At 35.3% G+C, this 19,776-nt stretch overlaps 2 protein-coding genes across 2 annotated transcripts; both read left to right on the top strand.

Moving 5' to 3' along the window:
- The first annotated feature begins 6,131 nt into the window (after window positions 1–6,131).
- On the top strand, window positions 6,132–11,016 carry LOC140961627 (vacuole membrane protein KMS1-like). Its single transcript, XM_073420271.1, has 8 exons — window positions 6,132–6,530; window positions 7,605–7,816; window positions 8,045–8,123; window positions 8,831–9,130; window positions 9,497–9,657; window positions 9,815–9,931; window positions 10,019–10,198; window positions 10,613–11,016. Exons 1-8 carry the CDS (start codon window positions 6,512–6,514, stop codon window positions 10,784–10,786), a joined length of 1,242 nt encoding a protein of 413 aa, XP_073276372.1. The 5' UTR covers window positions 6,132–6,511; the 3' UTR covers window positions 10,787–11,016.
- Window positions 11,017–12,181: 1,165 nt separating this feature from the next.
- On the top strand, window positions 12,182–14,762 carry LOC140960944 (sugar transport protein 8-like). Its single transcript, XM_073419271.1, has 4 exons — window positions 12,182–12,478; window positions 12,786–13,105; window positions 13,195–13,821; window positions 14,163–14,762. The coding sequence occupies exons 1-4, from the start codon at window positions 12,364–12,366 to the stop codon at window positions 14,601–14,603; spliced, it is 1,503 nt and encodes a 500-aa protein (XP_073275372.1). The 5' UTR covers window positions 12,182–12,363; the 3' UTR covers window positions 14,604–14,762.
- The last annotated feature ends 5,014 nt before the right edge of the window (window positions 14,763–19,776 follow it).

The following is a 19,776-nucleotide window of genomic DNA, read 5'->3' as shown; positions in this document are numbered from 1 at the left end:
AAGCTTCTCAATGATGACACAGCTAGTACAATGCAGCAAATCCAAAGTAAATCTGCATATTAACAGAAGAAAAAAGTGTTTGAGCGCAGCAAAATAACAAGAAAGTATTTGGCAAGCATACAAAAGAAGTTATAACCATAAGTTATATAGTAAAGAGAGCTTGAATATATAGGTTGCCGATTTATTATAGCAGCATTTCTTTTTTTGGCAATAAATAATGCGGACGCTGCGCCATGCCGCGGTTACTTAGCTGTTCGTTCAAACAATAGACATACAAGCCATGTCAATTCTAAATTAAATATAAAATCCTTAGTTGTCTGACAGTGCTTATGACAGGGGTATTGCTTAGAGAGAGGCTGTTTCTAAGCCGTTTTTTTGTAGAACCAAGTTATCACCACCAAAATTAGTAAAAACGCAAAAATAATGCCTATCACCAAAACAGATTTTTTTGCAGAACCAAGGTACCACCACCGAAATTAGTAGGAACGCGAAAATAATACCTACCATCAAAACAAACCAGCTGCCAACGTCTAAGTAAATTAACAAAGATCTGAAAACACTGAATATTCGAAGAAACTATACTTCTACAGGCTCATCAAAGTTTGACATTTAGTCTTTTTTTGACCGGTAAGCCATTTTTCCCTGACAGCACAGTTTTTTTGCTCCCAAAAAAAGGAAATATGATACATTTTCTTGCCAGAAAATAAAAGAACAATAAAATAACCTAAATGGTTTATTTCCTCAAACACAACAAAAGTGAATTTTGCAGGTAAAAAACAATTAGCTTAAAAACCTTTTACAAGCAAAATAAAAACTCTAAACCCCTTCTATAAAATCCAAATTAGTTCGTGGCTGAGCAAAGTGGGAAAAAAATAAACAAGAAAACCAAAAAAATCGCAAAGCATAAGAAAACACAAGCATGCAAAACAGGAAATCATATTTTGAAAAAGTACGAAATATCACAAACCATTACCAAAGAAACAGAAAGACAAATAAAACGCAGGACACTAATAACAAGCCGAAACAAACAAGAACGACCTATTCCCTTGTATTTCTGTCACCGAGCAAATCATATGAGAACAAAACAATATACAAAGTAGGTACATTTTAGCAGCAAGCAAGCAGAAGGAAAGCCTCACTCATTTCTCTCTCCCATTTCCTAGGAGAAAGGGAACCGGTGCTTCACAAGGTTAAAAAAGAAAAACCCATAGGCAGAACATAGATTTTTTAACCGGTAGGACATCGTTCGGAAAAAGCTTTAACCAGGCATAAGGAGAATACAAGGACATTGGTGATGGGCCTGAAAAGTGAGAGGGAGATTTTGACCTTGAACAAAGAACAGGAACAACAAAATCAAAAGAATAAGTTGTCGTACAAAGGAAAAATGCTAGAGGTAAATTTCAGGCCGTGATTATTTTCTGATTAATTGACCGGAATGAATATGTTAAAATTTTTAAATATTTGTTGGATATTTGAAATCTCTATTTTTTATTGAGTGTAAATGTTTGGAAACAAATGCAACACATCTTATTATATTTAGTTTTTTTTAATAATAAAGTAACCATGCGCAAGAAATTGATTTCCTGTTGCCCCGAAATGACCTATCTCTGACAGCATTCGGTTTCCATACATTTCATGCTCTGAAGCAACAACATTCACGTTTAATTTAATGTTATGGGTTCTCCACCCTTTGCAGCAGTTGGTTACCCAAGATTTTCTCTATTAAATGATGGCTTGAGATCATGTAAGCTCGAGATAGTGATTTTCGCCTTTAAAACAGAGGTAAGAATTTGGACAAAAGGGAAAAAACCGCAGAACGTAAGGAAACCCGAGAACAAAAAACAGCATGTCAAACTAAAAGACTAAACAGAGGCCCTAAAACTACTCTCTGAACGACGAAGAGGGGGGAAAACGCAGGCCACTCAAAGCAAGCAAGAACAAAAAAGAACCACCGATTCCCTTGTATTGTGTTCCTATCGTTGGAAAGATAAACTCGAAGCAAAATCATTAACCAAGTCGGTTCATTTTAGGAGCAGGACAACAACATAATCAACTCTTATTTTTTTAACTACTCCCCAACAAAAAGGAGATCAGTAAGTCAAAAACGTGAACGGCAAAACCCATAAACAAAACAGAGGAAAACATATAAGCGCAAAATCTCGAATATATGCAGCACTAAAGGCAAAAAATATTAGGTAAAGCGTACGGAAGGTAGGGGAAGTAACACAAGCAGACCATCAAACCTAACCGTATGCCAAAACAGTTCATTTTAGGAGCAAGACAACGGTAGGACCAAGTCACTTATTTCTCGCTTGCACTTTCCAGCAAAATGGCAATCGCTGCTTCAAAGACCTAAAAAAAAAAAATGTTATTAGCACATAAGAAGACATATAAACACAAAACCTCGAATTTGCACGACACTAAGATAAAAAAAAAAAAAAAAAGCAAAAGAAAGAACGCATCGGGTAGGGTATATAACACAAGTAAAAAAAATATTCAAGCAAAATCCAATTTGGTTCGAATTAGAGTTTACGCGACAATTTCAAATTTAATTCCAGAACAACTGTTAACAAAAAGCCGGTTCATGGATCAAATTCTTGACATATATTAAATCTCACAATCTGACACAAAATTCTAATGCTGTGTTGGATTCTCATATGGAAAAAAAAAGGTACAAGGGGACAATGTTGTTCAACGTGGCAGAGGGACAAACAAGAATGAGAAAAGATGATGGCTTGCTGCACGTATCTCTTCCCACTGTATCTCGCTCATATTGGGTGTCTCCACCTAACGACGTAAGCCATGGTGAAATCCCCCACTTTCTCCACCTCCCCTCTCTTACCAGCCCTCAACACCAGATTGTTCTGACTGTATGAAAAGATGACATTCACGAGGATTAGGATGTCATCTCCCTCAAAAGCATCGAACTCGTCTCCCCAAAATTGGAAGTGCACTGAAGCTGTTTCATGAGAATCAAGGGAGTAGAGTGGAGGAGAAGGGAAAAGGTTGAAATCAAAGCAAGAACGCATAGTAAAAAATAGATTCTTGATGAAGAACCAGAATTCTATATATGTTTTTTATAACTTTTATTTTATAAAATGAAGAAAAAGTGGAAACCGAATGGTGTAAGAGCAAGAACAAAAAAGAACCACCGATTCCCTTGTATTGTGTTCCTGTCATTGGAAAGATAAACTCGAAGCAAAATCATTAACCAAGTCGGTTCATTTTAGGAGCAGGACAACAGCATAATCAACTCTTATTTTTTTAACCACTTCCCAACAGAAAGGAGATCAATAAGTCAAAAACGTGAACGGCAAAACCCATAAACAAAGCAGAGGAAAACATATAAACGCAAAATCTTGAATATATACAGAACTAAAGGCAAAAAAAATATTAGGTAAAGCATACGCCAGGTAGGGGAAGTAACACAAGCACACCATCAAACCAAACCGTATGCCAAAACAGTTCATTTTAGGAGCAAGACAACGGTAGGACCAACTCACTTATTTTTCGCTTGCACTTCCCAGCAAAATGGCAATCGCTGCCTCAAAGCCCTAAAAATAAAAAAAGTTATTAGCACATAAGAAGACATATAAACACAGAACCTCGAATTTGCACGACACTAAGATTAAAAAAAAAAGCAAGAGAAAGAACGCATCGGGTAGGGAATAAAACACAAGTAAAAAAACATATTCAAGCAAATCCAAAGAAAGCACACACCTAAATAAAGCTTGCCGAGGCGAAAGAGAACAAAGGGAATTGAATAATCGAAATGGAGACCGCTGCTTTAAAACCCTAGCCATAAAAGCCCGTGAGTATAACAGAAGAATGCATGTAAGCACGGAAGCTCGAATTTACGCAACGCTAAGATATAAAAATTCAAAAGCAACAACGCGTCGGGTAGGGGGGAAAACACAAATGACAACCCTGATTCAAGCAAATCCAAGGCAAGCACAGACCAAATATCGCTTTCCGAGACAAAGGAGAGTAACAGAGGAGATTGAGCGGCGTACAAGACGGTAAAAAGAGGTGGGCATAAGCTAGATGCTAACTGAGAAGAAGATTAAGAGCGTACGAGACGGGGAACAAAAGGAGTTTGGGAAGAAAGGGTTGCAAACAGATGGGAAAAAGAACGAAGGGAAAGAGGTCACCGAACACCACACCTCTGAGACAGTCACTATTTCCTTGACAGCACAACCTCTTTGCTTAGTGGAGAACCTAGCGTAGAGCACGTGTATTTGGGAGAACCAAGAATGGAGCGCGTGTAATTTTGGCGACTGGCAACGGGGAAAAAACAGGCCCATCACAATTTATTCAGGCTTTCATATATGTAGATATATAATTTATAAATACATATTAAGCATTTATATATAATGATTTATTGTATACATACATAAATAATATTAATGTCTTTTTAAACGCTATGTGTACATATTTATTAAAATTTTTGGTGTTCAATAAATTTTTTTGATGAATTCGAGAGATTAAATTAAAATTTTAAAATATTTTTATATAAAAAAATAATTTTTATTTGTTATGAAATATATGATTATTTAATTTAAAAGATCCAATATATATTGATAATTTCTTTTTATTAGGATATGATAGATAGATAGATAAAATGTCAATTTATTAAAATGTGTTCGAAGACAATTTTTATTTAAAAAATAGAATGTTTTGTAATTTGAAAAAATGTATTTTTAGTTCATAAAAAACAGACCATAACACTAAAATTAGTTACTCTAGATAACTCAAGCTTAATGTACTACTAGTTACTATGCACACGCGATGCTTGTGTGTACAATCTTTTTTATTATTATCGATGGACTAAAGTGAAATTTGACAAATTATGGAAGGACTAAATTGATATTTGAATTGTTGAAATAAAAATAAATAAAAATAAAAGTTTATGTTGAAATTAAAACAAAAAAAAAACATATAAGGGTAAAATTGAAAAAAAGTTGGTGTCCTCTCTAGGTAGTTATTATCATGTCCTCACACTTAATATAATAGTATAGATTACTTCATGCTAAAATTGCTAATCTATAAGTGGTTGGAGGTAACATATCTTGATTGATTTGCATATTTCTGACCGATATGGGGCGATAAGAATATACTGGTGATGAATAAAAGAGCTGGAGCAGTTAGACTTGCATCAGCAGTAAGAAACCTGAAATACATAACGATATAACGGATGGTTTTTTGGGTTTTTTGTAACATTTCGATGCTATTATTTTGTCAATTGTCAAAACTTAGGACAAAATAAATATTCTTAACAAAATATAATATAATCATTTATATATTTCATAATATATAAATAAATATATTTATTTATAAATATGTATTTGAAAATAAAAGAATTCGATAGTATGTTAACATAAAATTTAAAAAAAAAATCAAACATATTTTATTATAAAGATGAGTTTAAAGTCGAGCTTGTGAAATCATTCATTTTCAATTATGAATTCAAATTTTAATTGATTCAAATAAAATAAAATTCAAATGTGAATTTTATTTTATTTGAATCAATTAAAATTTGAATTCATAATTGAAAATGAATGATTTCACAATGTGAATTTAATTTTTTTGAATATATAAATTTTATTTTTATTAATTTTAAAACTTTTATATTTTTTTTGTGTATGCATGTATCCCATGCCAAAATGCAACTCCCTTCATCCCATTCATTTAGTATTACTTTCTTTCTCAAAATCAGTTATTTGCATTGTCAAATTTTTATTAAATAAGAATAAAATGATAAACTACTTTATAAAATTTACCTTTTCAAACACTTTTTTAAATTTGTGTGAAAATACATATTGGCTTAAATGAATACGACGAATGAAATAGTATTATATCATAGCCAAGGATACTATTATATTATACATTTGTATTGATAGTAAATTATATTGTTGATTATGTCTCTTGTTAGATAGTTTTACGGATATTTATTTGTGAAATGGGTTAATCATATCTATATTTACAATAAATAATAATATTTGATATATCAAATAATATTTTTTTTAATGAATGATTTAAATAGTAAATCGTCTAACAAAGTTAATCAGCCGACATGCATGAGAAGTTTTTATGATATTATGATACAATGCGTGTCCGGTGGTGGTTAACGAGTTATAGATGAAATTTATTACTGGTTGAGTGTGCCGTAAGGTGGAAGGAAGTACCAAGGAGAGGGAGAAAAGCTCTGCACAACCAATTTTCTTTGGGTTTTCCTCGCAAATTCGCGCCACAATCATCATAAAACCTCTGAGAGATCACACCTTTATTATTTGATTGATTTAGTTTTTACTGAACTTCAAATATTCCTTCTCTTATCTTTTTTCCCAATTGTCTTTGATTTATAAAGCTTGTTGTGGTTGGTTAATGTATAATAATCCTCCACGCACAAGTAATGTGTGAGTGTGCGTGAAGTGGCTTGTGAGAGCTCGTAGGAGACGGATTTAAAGAGTGAATAATATCCCAGAAAATTTTTAGCCCGCCTTCTCAAGATATGGACATGTCGATCTCAGGCAGGTTTTTGGTTTTTGTTTTCTTTACTAGGAATTTTTTCGCTTTAATGCATTTCATATATTTTATATGTAGGCGGGTTTTCTGTTTAAGGCTTAGATCAGGCTTTTTCTGTCTGTTTTTTGTTGGGATGCCTTGAATTTCGTTTGAACTTGAAAGCATGTTTTTTTTTTAAGTTAATGGAGGAGGAGTGTGTTCTTTGTGGATAGATGAAATGGGTGTTGACTAATTTGTGGAGCTGGAAATCGAACGAGGGGTAGATTAGTTTTTTTTTCTTTCCTTTTTTTAAACGACCTTGTGCTTGATTTGATAAATTATTTAGTCCATTTTGACTCTGTTTATTCAGTTGATATGAACATGGCTTTGTAGGTTTTAGGGATGAAAATTTGCAATTTTTTGTGCTGTCGTAAATGCTATTGATCAATCCACATTGATTGTAGTCTTAAGGTAATAGTGGTGAAGGATGTTTGAATTGCATGGCTGCTCTTATGGTTGGGATGTTTAGTTTCTATTTGGCACATATTTTATTATGGTTAAGGTGAAGAAGATACTTTATATTTCTTCTCTAAGGAATACAGTTTCCTCCAGGCTAGATGTATGAGCGATACAATTGGAATGAAATGATCTTAGAAGGAAACACATTCTTTTATTTCACAAGGGATTAATTTCTCTGTAGAGAACATTGAGTCTACACGATAGAGAGAAGATTGGTAGTGTTTGCGTGAACATCATCTAGAAACTGATGTCCCAGCATTGGATAAATAGAAAATGCTTTCACTTGATTAATCGAGTAACAATAATTTCTGCATGAATGTGTATCGGGCAGGACTTTGCGAACCTTTTATGAATTTAAGGGAGAAATCCCTGGTTACTATTGGTCGATTTAGATATTCTAGTGTGCGGCCTACACAACATCAGGTCTACAGGATCTCGATGGGTCGATACTTCTATTTGAATCCTTAATGTTTGTGTAGTGCATCCCACAGCATGATTTGTCAAACCATCAAATATTCCTGATTTTCATATTGGTTACAACCGCATGTACCTTGAATTTGAATGCATTTATGATTTTGCAGGACTTCATGCAAAGCATCGACAGGACTTAGAAAATTTGACACTAACCTCACAACCTCTCAAGACGATAAAGTTCTTCATACTGGCCATCATACTGTATCTGAGAAAAACAGTATCTTATCTTTTGTTGCATAGTGGTTGGCTTATGCTGTTTTCTATCATTTTCTTTATACCTGGGGCACTACTTGTAATTGTTGACGGCCCCCATGAAAAGGTAATCAAATGGTTTATTTTGGTGTTCTTGATAGGCCAAAAGTTTCTATCATTTGTAGATGGTTGATGATTATTCTTGGATGGAACATTCCTTTCAAATGAAAATATGAATTTTCATCATTATCTATTGAGAAAAGGGTGATTTTCTTATGCCAATTTAGTTGCTGTTGCTTTTGTCAATGGTCAACAATTTTTTTGCTTTTCAACGTACATTTCTGATCTGATGCAGCATGTCGAGGAAGTTCTACGTTATTTGCAGTTTGGATTTTGGTGGACAGCTCTAGGTGTTGCATCATCCATTGGACTCGGTAAAGCAAACAACACTTAAATGAGAATGCCCATTTTAATTCCCATGTGTTCTTGAAAACAACAGTAGATTACCTTCTGGAATATCTATGTGGCTGTTATGAAAATTTAATTTATTGTCAGTAATATGTTTTTTACGAGCTGAATCTTAGGAACTGCATAATCAGGCTGTAATCAATATCGTGAACTTAGCTTGCGCGCTAGCAGTACAATGACTTTAGCAACTTTGGCTCGCAGGGCAAGGTTGAGCCTTGTAACACATTTACTGAAATGATCTCTTACTCTCATATATGACCTATCATGGGTGGACATCTTAATTTATTTAACACTTTTTAGAAAATGAGCAGTATACTCAGAGCGAGATCCAGAATTACGAGGTAGGGGGCAATTCGATTGGTATTATAGGGTGAAACCTTAAAAATTACACAAAATCTCGATTTGTTTTTTGTTTGAATGGTGTGACTGACATCCAATTGGCTCTTTGACTGGGTATACTCTCCCATGATATTGGTTTTGAAAGATATCCTCCTATGATTTCAGGTTGGCTTCAATATGAGGCATTCTAAGTTATTTTAGTCAAATGCATTAAGACCATTATCTTTTATGCGTGCTAATTATCCAAACGTTTTTAAGAGTACGAAAGGGTATAGTTGATGACAAATGCAACATCTTGTTGACGATTACTTAAGCTGATATGTTTCCTTTACAGGATCAGGATTACATACTTTTGTTCTCTATCTGGGTCCTCATATAGCCTTCTTCACTATTAAAGCAATGCAATGTGGCAGGGTAGACATCAAAAGTGCACCATATGATACGATACAGATGAAACATGGCCCTTCATGGCTTGGCAAGAATTGTTCCGAATTTGGGCCTTCAATGTTTTCATCCACACATGGTATACGTGTTCCTCTTAGTAGCATATTGCCTCAGGTCCAGATTGAGGCAATTCTGTGGGGCCTTGGAACTGCACTTGGTGAACTTCCCCCGTACTTCATTTCAAGGGCAGGTATTAATTTCTATTACTTGTTGGTAGTTCAGACTTTGTGTGGAGTTCAGAAATTTATGTAACTTTAGAAGTATAATATGTTGGCCTTGTTTTGTGAAAAAAAATCTTTCTGTGATTAAGTGGGAATCAGAAAACGGTGTCTATCTACTGGTAAAGCTTCCAATCCTAACCCAAAAATTGTGATATTAGCTTCCTTGACTTTTATCATTGATATTCTATTAGGTATCACTTATGAACTCTGAAATTTGTTTTTGAACTTTTAACTGATCGATCAAAAGCTGAAACTTATGCTCCCACTTTACATAAAGTATCAACTATGTGTATTAACTTGTTAAAGACCTCATATACAACCTCTTCCTTTTCCAGCAAGCATGTCAGGTGAAACGGTTGATGCCGTGAAAGAATTAGATGCTTCCTCCTTAATGGAAGACAATGGATTTATCACTACTCGTCTAAATCGGATGAAGAACTGGTTCTTCTCACATGCTCATAATATGAACTTCTTCTCTATTTTAGTTCTTGCTTCGGTTAGTTTTATTTCATATTGTTCCATGATGATTTCTTTACATGATTTTCAATTTTCACTTTTATGTACTTCCTGTTTCTGTCAAAATCGACAAATGAATTAATAATTTCGTCTCGTTTTAGCTGCTATTGTATCATGTCCATGTGGATTTTTTGTAGGTACCTAATCCTTTATTTGATTTCGCTGGTATCATCTGTGGACAATTTGGAATTCCATTTTGGGAATTTTTCTTGGCTACAATGATAGGAAAAGCTATAATCAAGACACATATACAGGTTTGTATGTTGATTCTGTTTCATTGAAATTCATACGAGGTGCCCAAATTTTTTAATTTTAAATTAACATGTGTCAATCTTCTACAGACTCTACTCATCATTTCGGTATGCAACAATCAACTTCTTGACTGGATTGAAAGCGAGCTAATTTGGGTGCTTAGGCTTGTACCTGGTTTTGACTCCGTCTTACCTAACATCGTCGCCAGCCTTCATTCAATGAAAGACAAGTATTCGGCCACCAAACCTCATGCTCCTTTAAATATTGAGGTACTTCTATTTCTCACTGTTACCCCCACCTGAACTCGATTTGAATCGTGTTGAGTTGTAATTTAAGGTCGACGAACTCAATCTTCTTTCAATCATCAACTGAGCTTTCTAAGATTGAGGCATGAACAAGTCATTGACAATGACATGTAACTATTGTAAAAAAAAAAAAATTAAGAGCGTGATAGACTAATTTCTAAAACTCAAGAAAAAAGGTACCGTAACCTGAGGAGCACTCAAATCTAAGTAAAATGTGCTCATAGCTAAACTTGATCTCGATCAAACTAACTGGTGAGTGGCACAACTGCCTTTTCCAATTACCTTAATAGGTGGTATGATCGAGAGGTATTTGTCGTTAGATGAACGAAAAAATATATTTTTGTCTTCACTTGTCTAACTTGATAAACATATTTTCAGGCAAAGAAATGGGATTTCTCCCTCGCTTTCATTTGGAATACTGTGGTTTGGTTCGTGTTGATGAACTTTCTTGTTAAGATTATGAATGAGACCGCGCAAGGGCATCTAAAGAAAGAGCAAGACATGGAAACTGCTTCATTGCAAACCAGGCTATCACAACCTTCTGATGACTAGTCATTCATCTTGATGAAAATTTTCTTTCCATTTTTCCTGTGTTTTTTTTCGAAAAAATTAATGAAACAATGATTATAAGAATTAGTACCTGGAATTTGAAGTAGTTACTTCACTCGTACAGAAAGAAAACAATTTACTCTTTTTGTTTGTGTAGAGGTCATTGTAACACTTGGACGTGATCATTGGAACCCAGTACTATTTTTTGGCAATGCAAGTCAATGTTTTGCTTATGCATCTTTCAAAGTATCAGTCGCATCTAATCAAATTGTAGAGTTTTTTTTCTTACATATTCTCGAATCATCATTCTTAAACAAGAGAGCAAATATTGTAAAATTTGGGATCTATGTTTTGCCAATCACCTCCACCATTGCAGCATTCTTGTAAATAGTATTGGGGTTATCATTTTTTTTTTTTGAAAATTGCATTTTTGGTCTTGTATTGTTTCATTGCGATTTTGATCCTTTCAGTGTTAGTCTGATATCTTTGTTTTTTGGACAATTTTAACCATTTTTTTGATGTGGCACCAATGTAGTGCTGAATGCTGATATGTGTAATGTCACATCAACATTCTCGATAAAAAATTGTTAAAAATCAAAAGATATACGACTAAAACTGAAATTTCATAATATAAAATATCAAAATCATAAAATAACAAACATATATGACCAAAAATACAGTTTTCTCTTCTTTTTTTTTTTTTTCCATATTTGATTTTTAACCAATTAGTCAAATTCGATCAATTCACGGTCTAAATTCACTAATTTTTTTCCTTCCAATTTTAATAATTTTTTAAATGAATTTTGACATGCCACCGAACATGTTAGCAATGTCCGGTCGTGTCAACAAATTTCGGTATCACGTTCACGTCAGTATTCCAATAAAAAAAAATGATTAAGATTGAATTAAGGCCATAAATTGCCGACAAACAAGGGGAAGACCTAAAACATGACTCTATCTCGAGACTTATTCCGTCAGCTAATCTTAATTTCTAACTTAGCTTCTATACTTATTTTTCGTTTTATTTTAATCCATTTAATTCTTTATTTCAATCACATATTGTAAATTGTACAATTAATCCACCATTAATCCAAATCCAAAACATTCGAACGTCCGTCCAGTCATGATGGATGAACATTTATTTTTAGTCATCAAAACATTATCCATAATATTTTGCGTAGGAAGAGAAATCAATTACGGTCAACCATGAATTCCAATGACAATCAGAGGTAATTAATTACTTTCCCATATAAAACCAAAATTTAGACCATCCATTTTCCTTAGTAATAGAAACTATATTTCCTATCCATCACAAAATCCCATTGTTTTCAAACTTAATACCGTAAATTTAGGAATATTTTTTACTATAAAAGTGTCATTTTCTATTACCATATAGTGCACATAATCTTGGTCTTGGAGATAATAAGGCAGGAGAATAAAGGACAAAGATACATGAAATATAGTATTTCTTTGGTTCTTTGTCTCCCCTCCTGCAATCTGTGTTTATATTTGTAGAAAAAATTTCGAATCTTTCCAACCCTTTTGAGAATTCTTGTGGAAGCAAAAGAAATAAGAAGATAATGGCAAGCGAAGAGCAGATCGTTTTCAAGTCTAAGGTCACAAGCTATGTGATGGCATGCTGGATTCTTGCTGCCTTTGGTGGCTTAATGTTTGGTTATGACATTGGTATTTCAGGTAAATATACGTTTATTTCAAGATCAAAAACGAAGTTGAGTTCAAATTCGCGTTAAAACATTCGACAAAAAGTGAAATATACTTGAGATCAAAATTTCATATTATTGGTTTAAAAATGGAACCTATAAAATTTTTAAGTGCTTTTATTTTGACTGCAACTGCCTTTAATATCATAAATCATGTACTGTTATCAAATGGAGGCTAGCTCAATTTTGTTTATTTGATTGTATTCCTTGGCTTTGTTGATGAATATATAAATACTATTTGTGGGATTAATCTGATTGAAAATTTAATTATTTGTTGTTAGGTGGTGTGAGTGGAATGGATGATTTCTTGATAAAATTCTTCCCCAAGGTTCATGAGAGAAAGATGCATGCCAATGAGAACAACTACTGTAAATATGATGATCAGCTGCTCCAACTCTTCACATCCTCATTGTATCTAGCCGCACTCGTAGCCAGTTTCTTTGCTTCTAGAGCCTGTACAGTTCTAGGGCGCAAGCTTACCATTCTCATGGCATCCTCCTTCTTCATCCTCGGCGCAGCTTTCAGTGCTGCGGCGAACGCCTTGTGGGTGCTCATTCTTGGAAGGATCCTCTTCGGTATCGGAGTTGGCTTTGGGAATGAGGTATACATATGTTTCCATTTATTTTTTTTAAGTGATGTCGAAAATTTCTAGATTTTAGCTGGCCAATAATGGGATTGATCTTTTGGCAGGCTGTTCCTTTATTCTTGACAGAAGTAGCCCCTGCACAGCACAGGGGAGCAGTCAACATCCTCTTCCAACTCTTTGTGACCATTGGAATTTTCATAGCAAACCTTATCAACTATGGCACCTCAACTGTTCACCCTCATGGCTGGAGAATTTCGTTAGGACTGGCTGCGATTCCGGCTATTATACTATTGTTGGGCTCGTTGGTTATAACAGAAACCCCCTCGAGCCTTGTTGAAAGAGGCCAAGAAGATAAAGGAAAATCTGCCTTGAAAAGGATTCGGGGTGTAGATGATGTTGATGCCGAGTTTCAGCAGATTGTCGTTGCCTGCGAACAGGCTCGACAAGTGAAGAAGCCATTCCAGAAGCTTTTCAAGAGATCTGGAATACCTCCTCTGACCATTGCCATTTTCATTCAGATTTTCCAGCAGTTCACAGGTATCAACGCTATCATGTTCTACGCTCCCGTCCTGTTCCAGACTTTGGGATTCAAGACCGATGCCTCCTTGTTGTCATCCGTGATCACGGGTTTGGTGAATGTTGGCTCGACGTTCGTGTCTATCTATGCTGTCGACAAGATTGGAAGGAGGAAGTTGCTTCTGGAAGCCTGCGTCCAAATGTTGATTTCCCAAGTAAGTTTTATTATTCCATCTTACCATATATGACGTAATTCGTCACGGATGGAATGTGCATTCGTTTCAGTACTGTGCCAAGAAATGAGTTGAGCAACAAATGCTGTGGTAGTATGATTCTTATATATACCGTAAACATGAATTCACCTTGTGTTGGAAGCCCGGGAAAGGGTTAAATCTGTGAGGAAACTTGTGTTTGAATTGTTGTACGGTTGTGCAGGCTCGATGCCTAGATTGTTGGGTTGTCCATTCATATATATACCTTATTATCTGATGTAATATGACTTGAATGGTTTACCGTTTGATTGATGGAAGAAAATCTATTCATTTCTATGTTTCAGATTGCAATCGGGTCTATCTTACAAATTCACTTGAAAGAAACAGGCTCACTAGACAAAGGCCTAGCAGCTGTGGTGGTGTTTCTTGTGTGCACATATGTGATGGGTTTTGCCTGGTCTTGGGGCCCAATGGGGTGGCTGATTCCGAGCGAAATCTTCCCTGTCGAGACCAGAACTGCCGGGTTTGCTTTCGCGGTTAGCTCAAATATGTTGTGCACTTTCATCATTGCTCAAGCTTTCTTGTCCATGTTGTGCCACATGAGGTCCTTCATTTTCTTCTTCTTCTCTGCCTGGATTCTGGTGATGGGCATCTTCGTTTTGTTCCTTGTGCCCGAAACGAAGGGCGTGCCGATCGATTTGGTCGAAGAAAGGGTTTGGAAGCAGCATCCTGTGTGGAAGAAGTTCTTCGACGATGAAAAGCCAAAGAGTCTTGAAATGGCATGAAGGAAATATATGGGATTAATTTCAAATTATCTGGGGTTGAAGTCATTTTATTTTTGTTGTCTTGTAAAAATTATTTAAATTTATTGTTTGAATGTTCTTCTTTTTTTTTTTCCGTGTTACTGTGTAATGTTTTTGAGTTATATTATAGAAAAATAAGCTTCTCTTGCGGCAAAATTTCCCGATTCAATTGGAATGCTATAGTATACCAAAATCATTGGATCTCAGGATAAAGTGAATCTCAACTGAAATTATGCAGGGATCTATATAATATAATGGTTTTGATATTTTCTCACCTGCTTCTTTTTAAAAAAATAAAAAATAAAACATTTCAAACAGCCAGATTAATCTATGTGTGCTATTTTTTAAATTATGTATAACTTTTTAAATTTTAATTACGTGTAAATTTATTTTTTTCAATTATGTGTAATTTTATTTTATGAAATAAAATATGAATATTTCAACATCATCTCTGCAACATAATCTAACTATCGTAGAATCTTTTTCGAGTTCCGGTGCCGCCTTTCTTGTCACCTTCGAGAAAACAAGGGCTCAACCCGCATTCTCGAAGAGTCACTTTCACATCTTGTATAATTCTTCCTTATGCTAATGCTAGTTCAACTTTTAAAGTAAAGATTGGGCTTTGACCGCCCCTTGAATCTATCGACATTCTTTTCCTCGACCATGGAAGGGTTTCTGGTAGAATGAGTCCTTTTACACTGGGAAAGCATTTTCTGGACACATAGGATCATACATAAAAATCTTGTATCCGTCACAATCTATTTCTCTAACTAGAAAAAAATATCTTAAGACATAACCAGTCTTGAAGTGAATGAATTAGAAAGAAGTAAGAATTCGAGCAGGGAATAAAAAATAATCTCTGAGAAAAAATTATCAACGTTGACATCAGTATGCAATAAAGTTATCAATTATATGAATATCTCACCAACATCCTCGCATCATTATACATGCTCTTAGCATATGTTCTATTCAGTGACATGTTATTATTTATTGTTATTATTGACATTCTTATATTAATGACATGTTTATTTGTGAAATTATTTTTGTACCATATCATGCATAGGTAATAACTTTGAAATTGTTAACAGTATTTTCCCTGCAAAAAGGAAGGCACGTTTAGAGAGAGAATGCTCTCCCTTCTCTCTACAATGGAAGGAACGCTGACTTCTGTTCACTCGAAATCTCTTGATGCGTTTTTCTCTTGATTCGCTTTGCTTTGAATACTAGCTTTCGTTTGATCTGCTGTGGGGTGATAGAGTTTGTTTGCTATCTGAAGCTTCTTAATGCTATAATCTGCATTCTACGTGTTTGATATTTGTTCTCAATGGCGGAACTTGGTACTGGTGACATCTCTCACGATGCAAATCTAGCTGGCTCTGAACCTATGGCTCATGACAAGGGGTTGCAAAATGGTTTGTCAAACAGAAGCAAATCTCATGTGGACAACATCAATAATGCCATGGGAAACACTTCAAATATCCAAAGTTCTCAACTTGAAACAAATGATATTCCAACCAAGAAAGCTCGAGTTGCATATGCTAGCCTATTTAAGAATAATAGAATGGCAAATGCTGATTATAAGCTGGAATTTGTGGAATCTGGTAGTGGTAAACTTAAGTTCGGATTGAATGATATTAACTCCATTGAAGAAACATATGGCATTTGCCTTCTTGGTTATGTGATCAGTGGTAAGCCTCCTACTGCGGCGTTATTTGACTTAGTTCGAAGATGGGGATCAGATATTAAGTTTCAAACTCATGATAGTGGTTGGATTGTCTTTACTTTCCCCAACGTTGAATCTAAAGAAAGGGTATTGTGTGGAGGATCTTATATGGTCTACGGGTATCACCTCTTTCTTAAAGAAATACCAAGGTGTTTTCGTTTTAGAGAAGAAGATATGAACACAATCCCTTCATGGGTTCAAATTCATGGCTTACCTCCGGATTGCTGGAATTTCAAGATCTTGAGTAAAATAGCATCTCGGCTAGGTACCCCTATCCATATGGATATGCTAACTCATCAACGCAAAAGGGTTAGATATGCGAGAGTACTTATTGAAATTGAAGCTACCAAGCCGAAAATGTCTGAAATGGTAATTGAACTACCGATTGGTGATGTGGTTATTACATTTGAATATGAGCATGATTTGAAATTCTGTGCTAATTGCCGCAAGGTGGGACATTCGAAGGATACATGCTTGTATCAAAATCAGAACCGTAGTAATCGATCTCGATCTAAAAGTGTTACTTGGCAAAGGGCTGGACATAAAAGAGGTAGATCTAATGTGCGTAGATCATCTAAACAGGGCCCTGCTCGTAAACCTTCAATCGCACCAGCCAATTCAGATCCTAAACCTTCAGTACAAAACAATATTGATGGAAATGAAAAGCATGTTGCTCAGCATAGTGATGAACCTACAAAAGACACTCATGAAAATGATAATCGTGGCAAAGGTAAGAATACGATTGTTCATGAGAATGTTGAAGTGCATAATAGCAATATTCCCAATGCTACTGAAGAGTCCAAAACCGTGAATAACAAGAAGAAAAATAAGAAGAATAAGAAGAAGAATACTGAGGAGATGCAAGAACAAGGGAAAGACAAAGAAATGGAAACTTTTTTTGAAGATATGGAAGCAACAAGCTTTTATGACACTGATTGTGTTGATATGAGCAATGCTAGCAGTTCAGTTCGGTACTTTGGTAATAATGGAAAGGGGCGGCAACCCTCAATTGCCTCCGGTTCTAAATGAAGATGACATGTTGGAATGTTAGAGGTTTTCACAAACCTCTAAAACAGAAAAGTGTTCAATCTATTATGGACACTCGTCGTATAGATGTGTTTGGCATTCTTGAATCAAAATTTGATGAAAAAGCACTCAGTAGCATGTTGCGTATACGGTTTCAAGGTATGAAAGTTGTTCATAATTTTCACCTTTATTCCAAGGGCAGAATTTTTGTTTTATGGAATCCATCTTTGGTTGATTTAGATGTTATTGGTATGACTGAGCNAAGAAAAACTAGGGGGTCTTCCTGTTAAGAACTATGAAACTAAAAATTTTGTTGATTGTCTAAAATCATTAGACTTGACAGATATGAGATATATTGGTTGCTTCTGCACATGGTTGAGTCCTCATGTTTGCAGCAAATTGGATCGCGTTCTTGTGAATAATGCATGGCTTACAGCGAATGTTATTGGCTTGACTGAATTTCTGGCTCCAGGATGTGTATCGGATCACGCCCTATCTTCAGTATCTTTACTTGATCATCCAGTTCATCAGAAAAAGCCTTTCAAGTTCTTCAATATGTGGACAACAAGCGAGAATTTTGAATCATTAGTCAAGAGCCATTGGAAAGGTATGCATTGTGGCACTGCTCAATTTAGACTTAAACAATTGTTTAAGTGTTTAAAGAAACCACTCCAAGCACTCAATCATAAACATTTCAGTCACATAGCCAATCGAGCAAGATTGGCAAAGCAGAAGCTTGTGAATATTCAGGAAACTTTATTAACAGATGGGATTTGGCAAGATGATTATAAGGAAGCAAAAAGAACTGCCGAGAAATTGTTGGAAGCTGAGAGACTCTTCATTGCTCAAAAGGCGAAAATTACATACACTCAACAAGGTGATCGTTGTTCCAAGTTCTTCTATAATCTTATTAAAAGAAACAACAAACGGAATGCTATTGTGGCCATTACAAAATTGGATGGTTCAACAGCAACGACACCATCTGAAATTGCTTCTGAATTTATTAATCATTACAAGATGCTTCTTGGTTCGAAGGTTGATACAATTCCAATTGACATGGAATCAATGAGAGCAGGACCGATTATTTCTTCTGAATCTTGGCAGGAGCTATTGCAATTACCCACTCGAACTGAAATTGATGCAGCTCTATTCGATATTGATAATGACAAAGCGCCTGGATCTGACGGGTATGGCGCCTTTTTCTTTAAATCTACTTGGCATATTATTGGTTCTGATGTATCCAATGCAGTGATTGAATTTTTCAAAAATGGTCGTATTCTGAAACAATGGAATCATTCCATTATCTCGTTAATACCGAAACATCCAGCTGCTTCGACAGTGAATGATTATAGACCGATTTCTTGTTGCACTGTTTTTTACAAGATTATATCCAAAATTCTAGTGTCCAAGATGAGAAAGGTTCTTGGCTCATTAGTTGATGGGGCACAATCGGGCTTTATTGAAGGTAGATCTATTGTGGATAATATCCACCTTGCGCAAGAGCTACTCAGGAAATATGCTAGGAAAAGGGGATCTCCAAGATGCATGCTGAAAGTTGACCTACAAAAAGCATATGACACAGTGGATTGGACATTCTTGGAAAGTGTTCTTAACTACTTAAATTTTCCTCCAAAGTTTAGCAAGTGGATTATGGAATGTGTATCAACAACCTCTTACTCTATTGTGATCAATGGCCACTTTCATGGACATTTTGAGGGACGTCGAGGAATTCGACAAGGTGATCCTCTATCTCCATATTTGTTCTCTTTGTGCATTGAAGTACTCTCTCGTGAGTTAAAGGAACTGCATAAGGATCCTCATTTCGGTTACCATCCAAAGTGCAATCATTTACGTATCACTCATCTAGCATATGCGGATGATTTATTGTTTTTCTCTCGAGGGGATGTCTATAGTGTTTCTATGATCATGCGATGTTTGAGTAAGTTTGGGGATATGGCTGGTCTGAAAATTAATATTTTGAAATCTAATGTGTACTTGGCGAGTGTTTCAGATGTAGTGCGGCAGGAAATTATTGAGCTTACTGGATTTGCACCTGGCTCTTTACCTTTTCGTTATTTGGGAATTCCACTAGCTTCTAGATACCTTAGAGCATCGGACTATAGCCTTCTAATGGATGCCATCTCAAAAAAAATCAGTTCTTGGCCAAGTCATTCATTGTCTTATGCAGGGAAACTCGAGCTTATCAGGTCAGTTGTTCAGGGTGTGGAATGTTTCTGGTTATCGATATTGCCTCTACCTATGCGCATAATTGATAGCATTTACTCGTTATGTCGAAATTTTGTCTGGACGTCCAAGCATCCTCCAATTGCTTGGGCGTCATTATGCAAACCGATTGAATCAGGAGGTTTGGGTCTTAAAAATTTAAAAGCTTGGAATAAAGCTCTT

Source organism: Primulina huaijiensis, chromosome 16, assembly GCF_012295235.1.
Source record: "Primulina huaijiensis isolate GDHJ02 chromosome 16, ASM1229523v2, whole genome shotgun sequence".
NCBI classification, from domain to species: domain Eukaryota; kingdom Viridiplantae; phylum Streptophyta; class Magnoliopsida; order Lamiales; family Gesneriaceae; genus Primulina; species Primulina huaijiensis.
The sequence above is the reverse complement of the archived record's forward strand: the minus strand, read 5'-3'. Positions and strand labels throughout refer to the sequence as shown.

Bases quoted from the DNA above. Each gene is read 5' to 3' on its own strand.
- LOC140961627 (XM_073420271.1), top strand. The intron at 7,817-8,044 runs GTAATCAAATGG...GATCTGATGCAG, and splicing joins TTGACGGCCCCCATGAAAAG to CATGTCGAGGAAGTTCTACG. The intron at 10,199-10,612 runs GTACTTCTATTT...ACATATTTTCAG, and splicing joins ATGCTCCTTTAAATATTGAG to GCAAAGAAATGGGATTTCTC.
- LOC140960944 (XM_073419271.1), top strand. From the start codon at position 12,364: ATGGCAAGCGAAGAGCAGATCGTTTTCAAGTCTAAGGTCACAAGCTAT. The intron at 12,479-12,785 runs GTAAATATACGT...ATTTGTTGTTAG, and splicing joins TTATGACATTGGTATTTCAG to GTGGTGTGAGTGGAATGGAT. The intron at 13,106-13,194 runs GTATACATATGT...ATCTTTTGGCAG, and splicing joins GAGTTGGCTTTGGGAATGAG to GCTGTTCCTTTATTCTTGAC.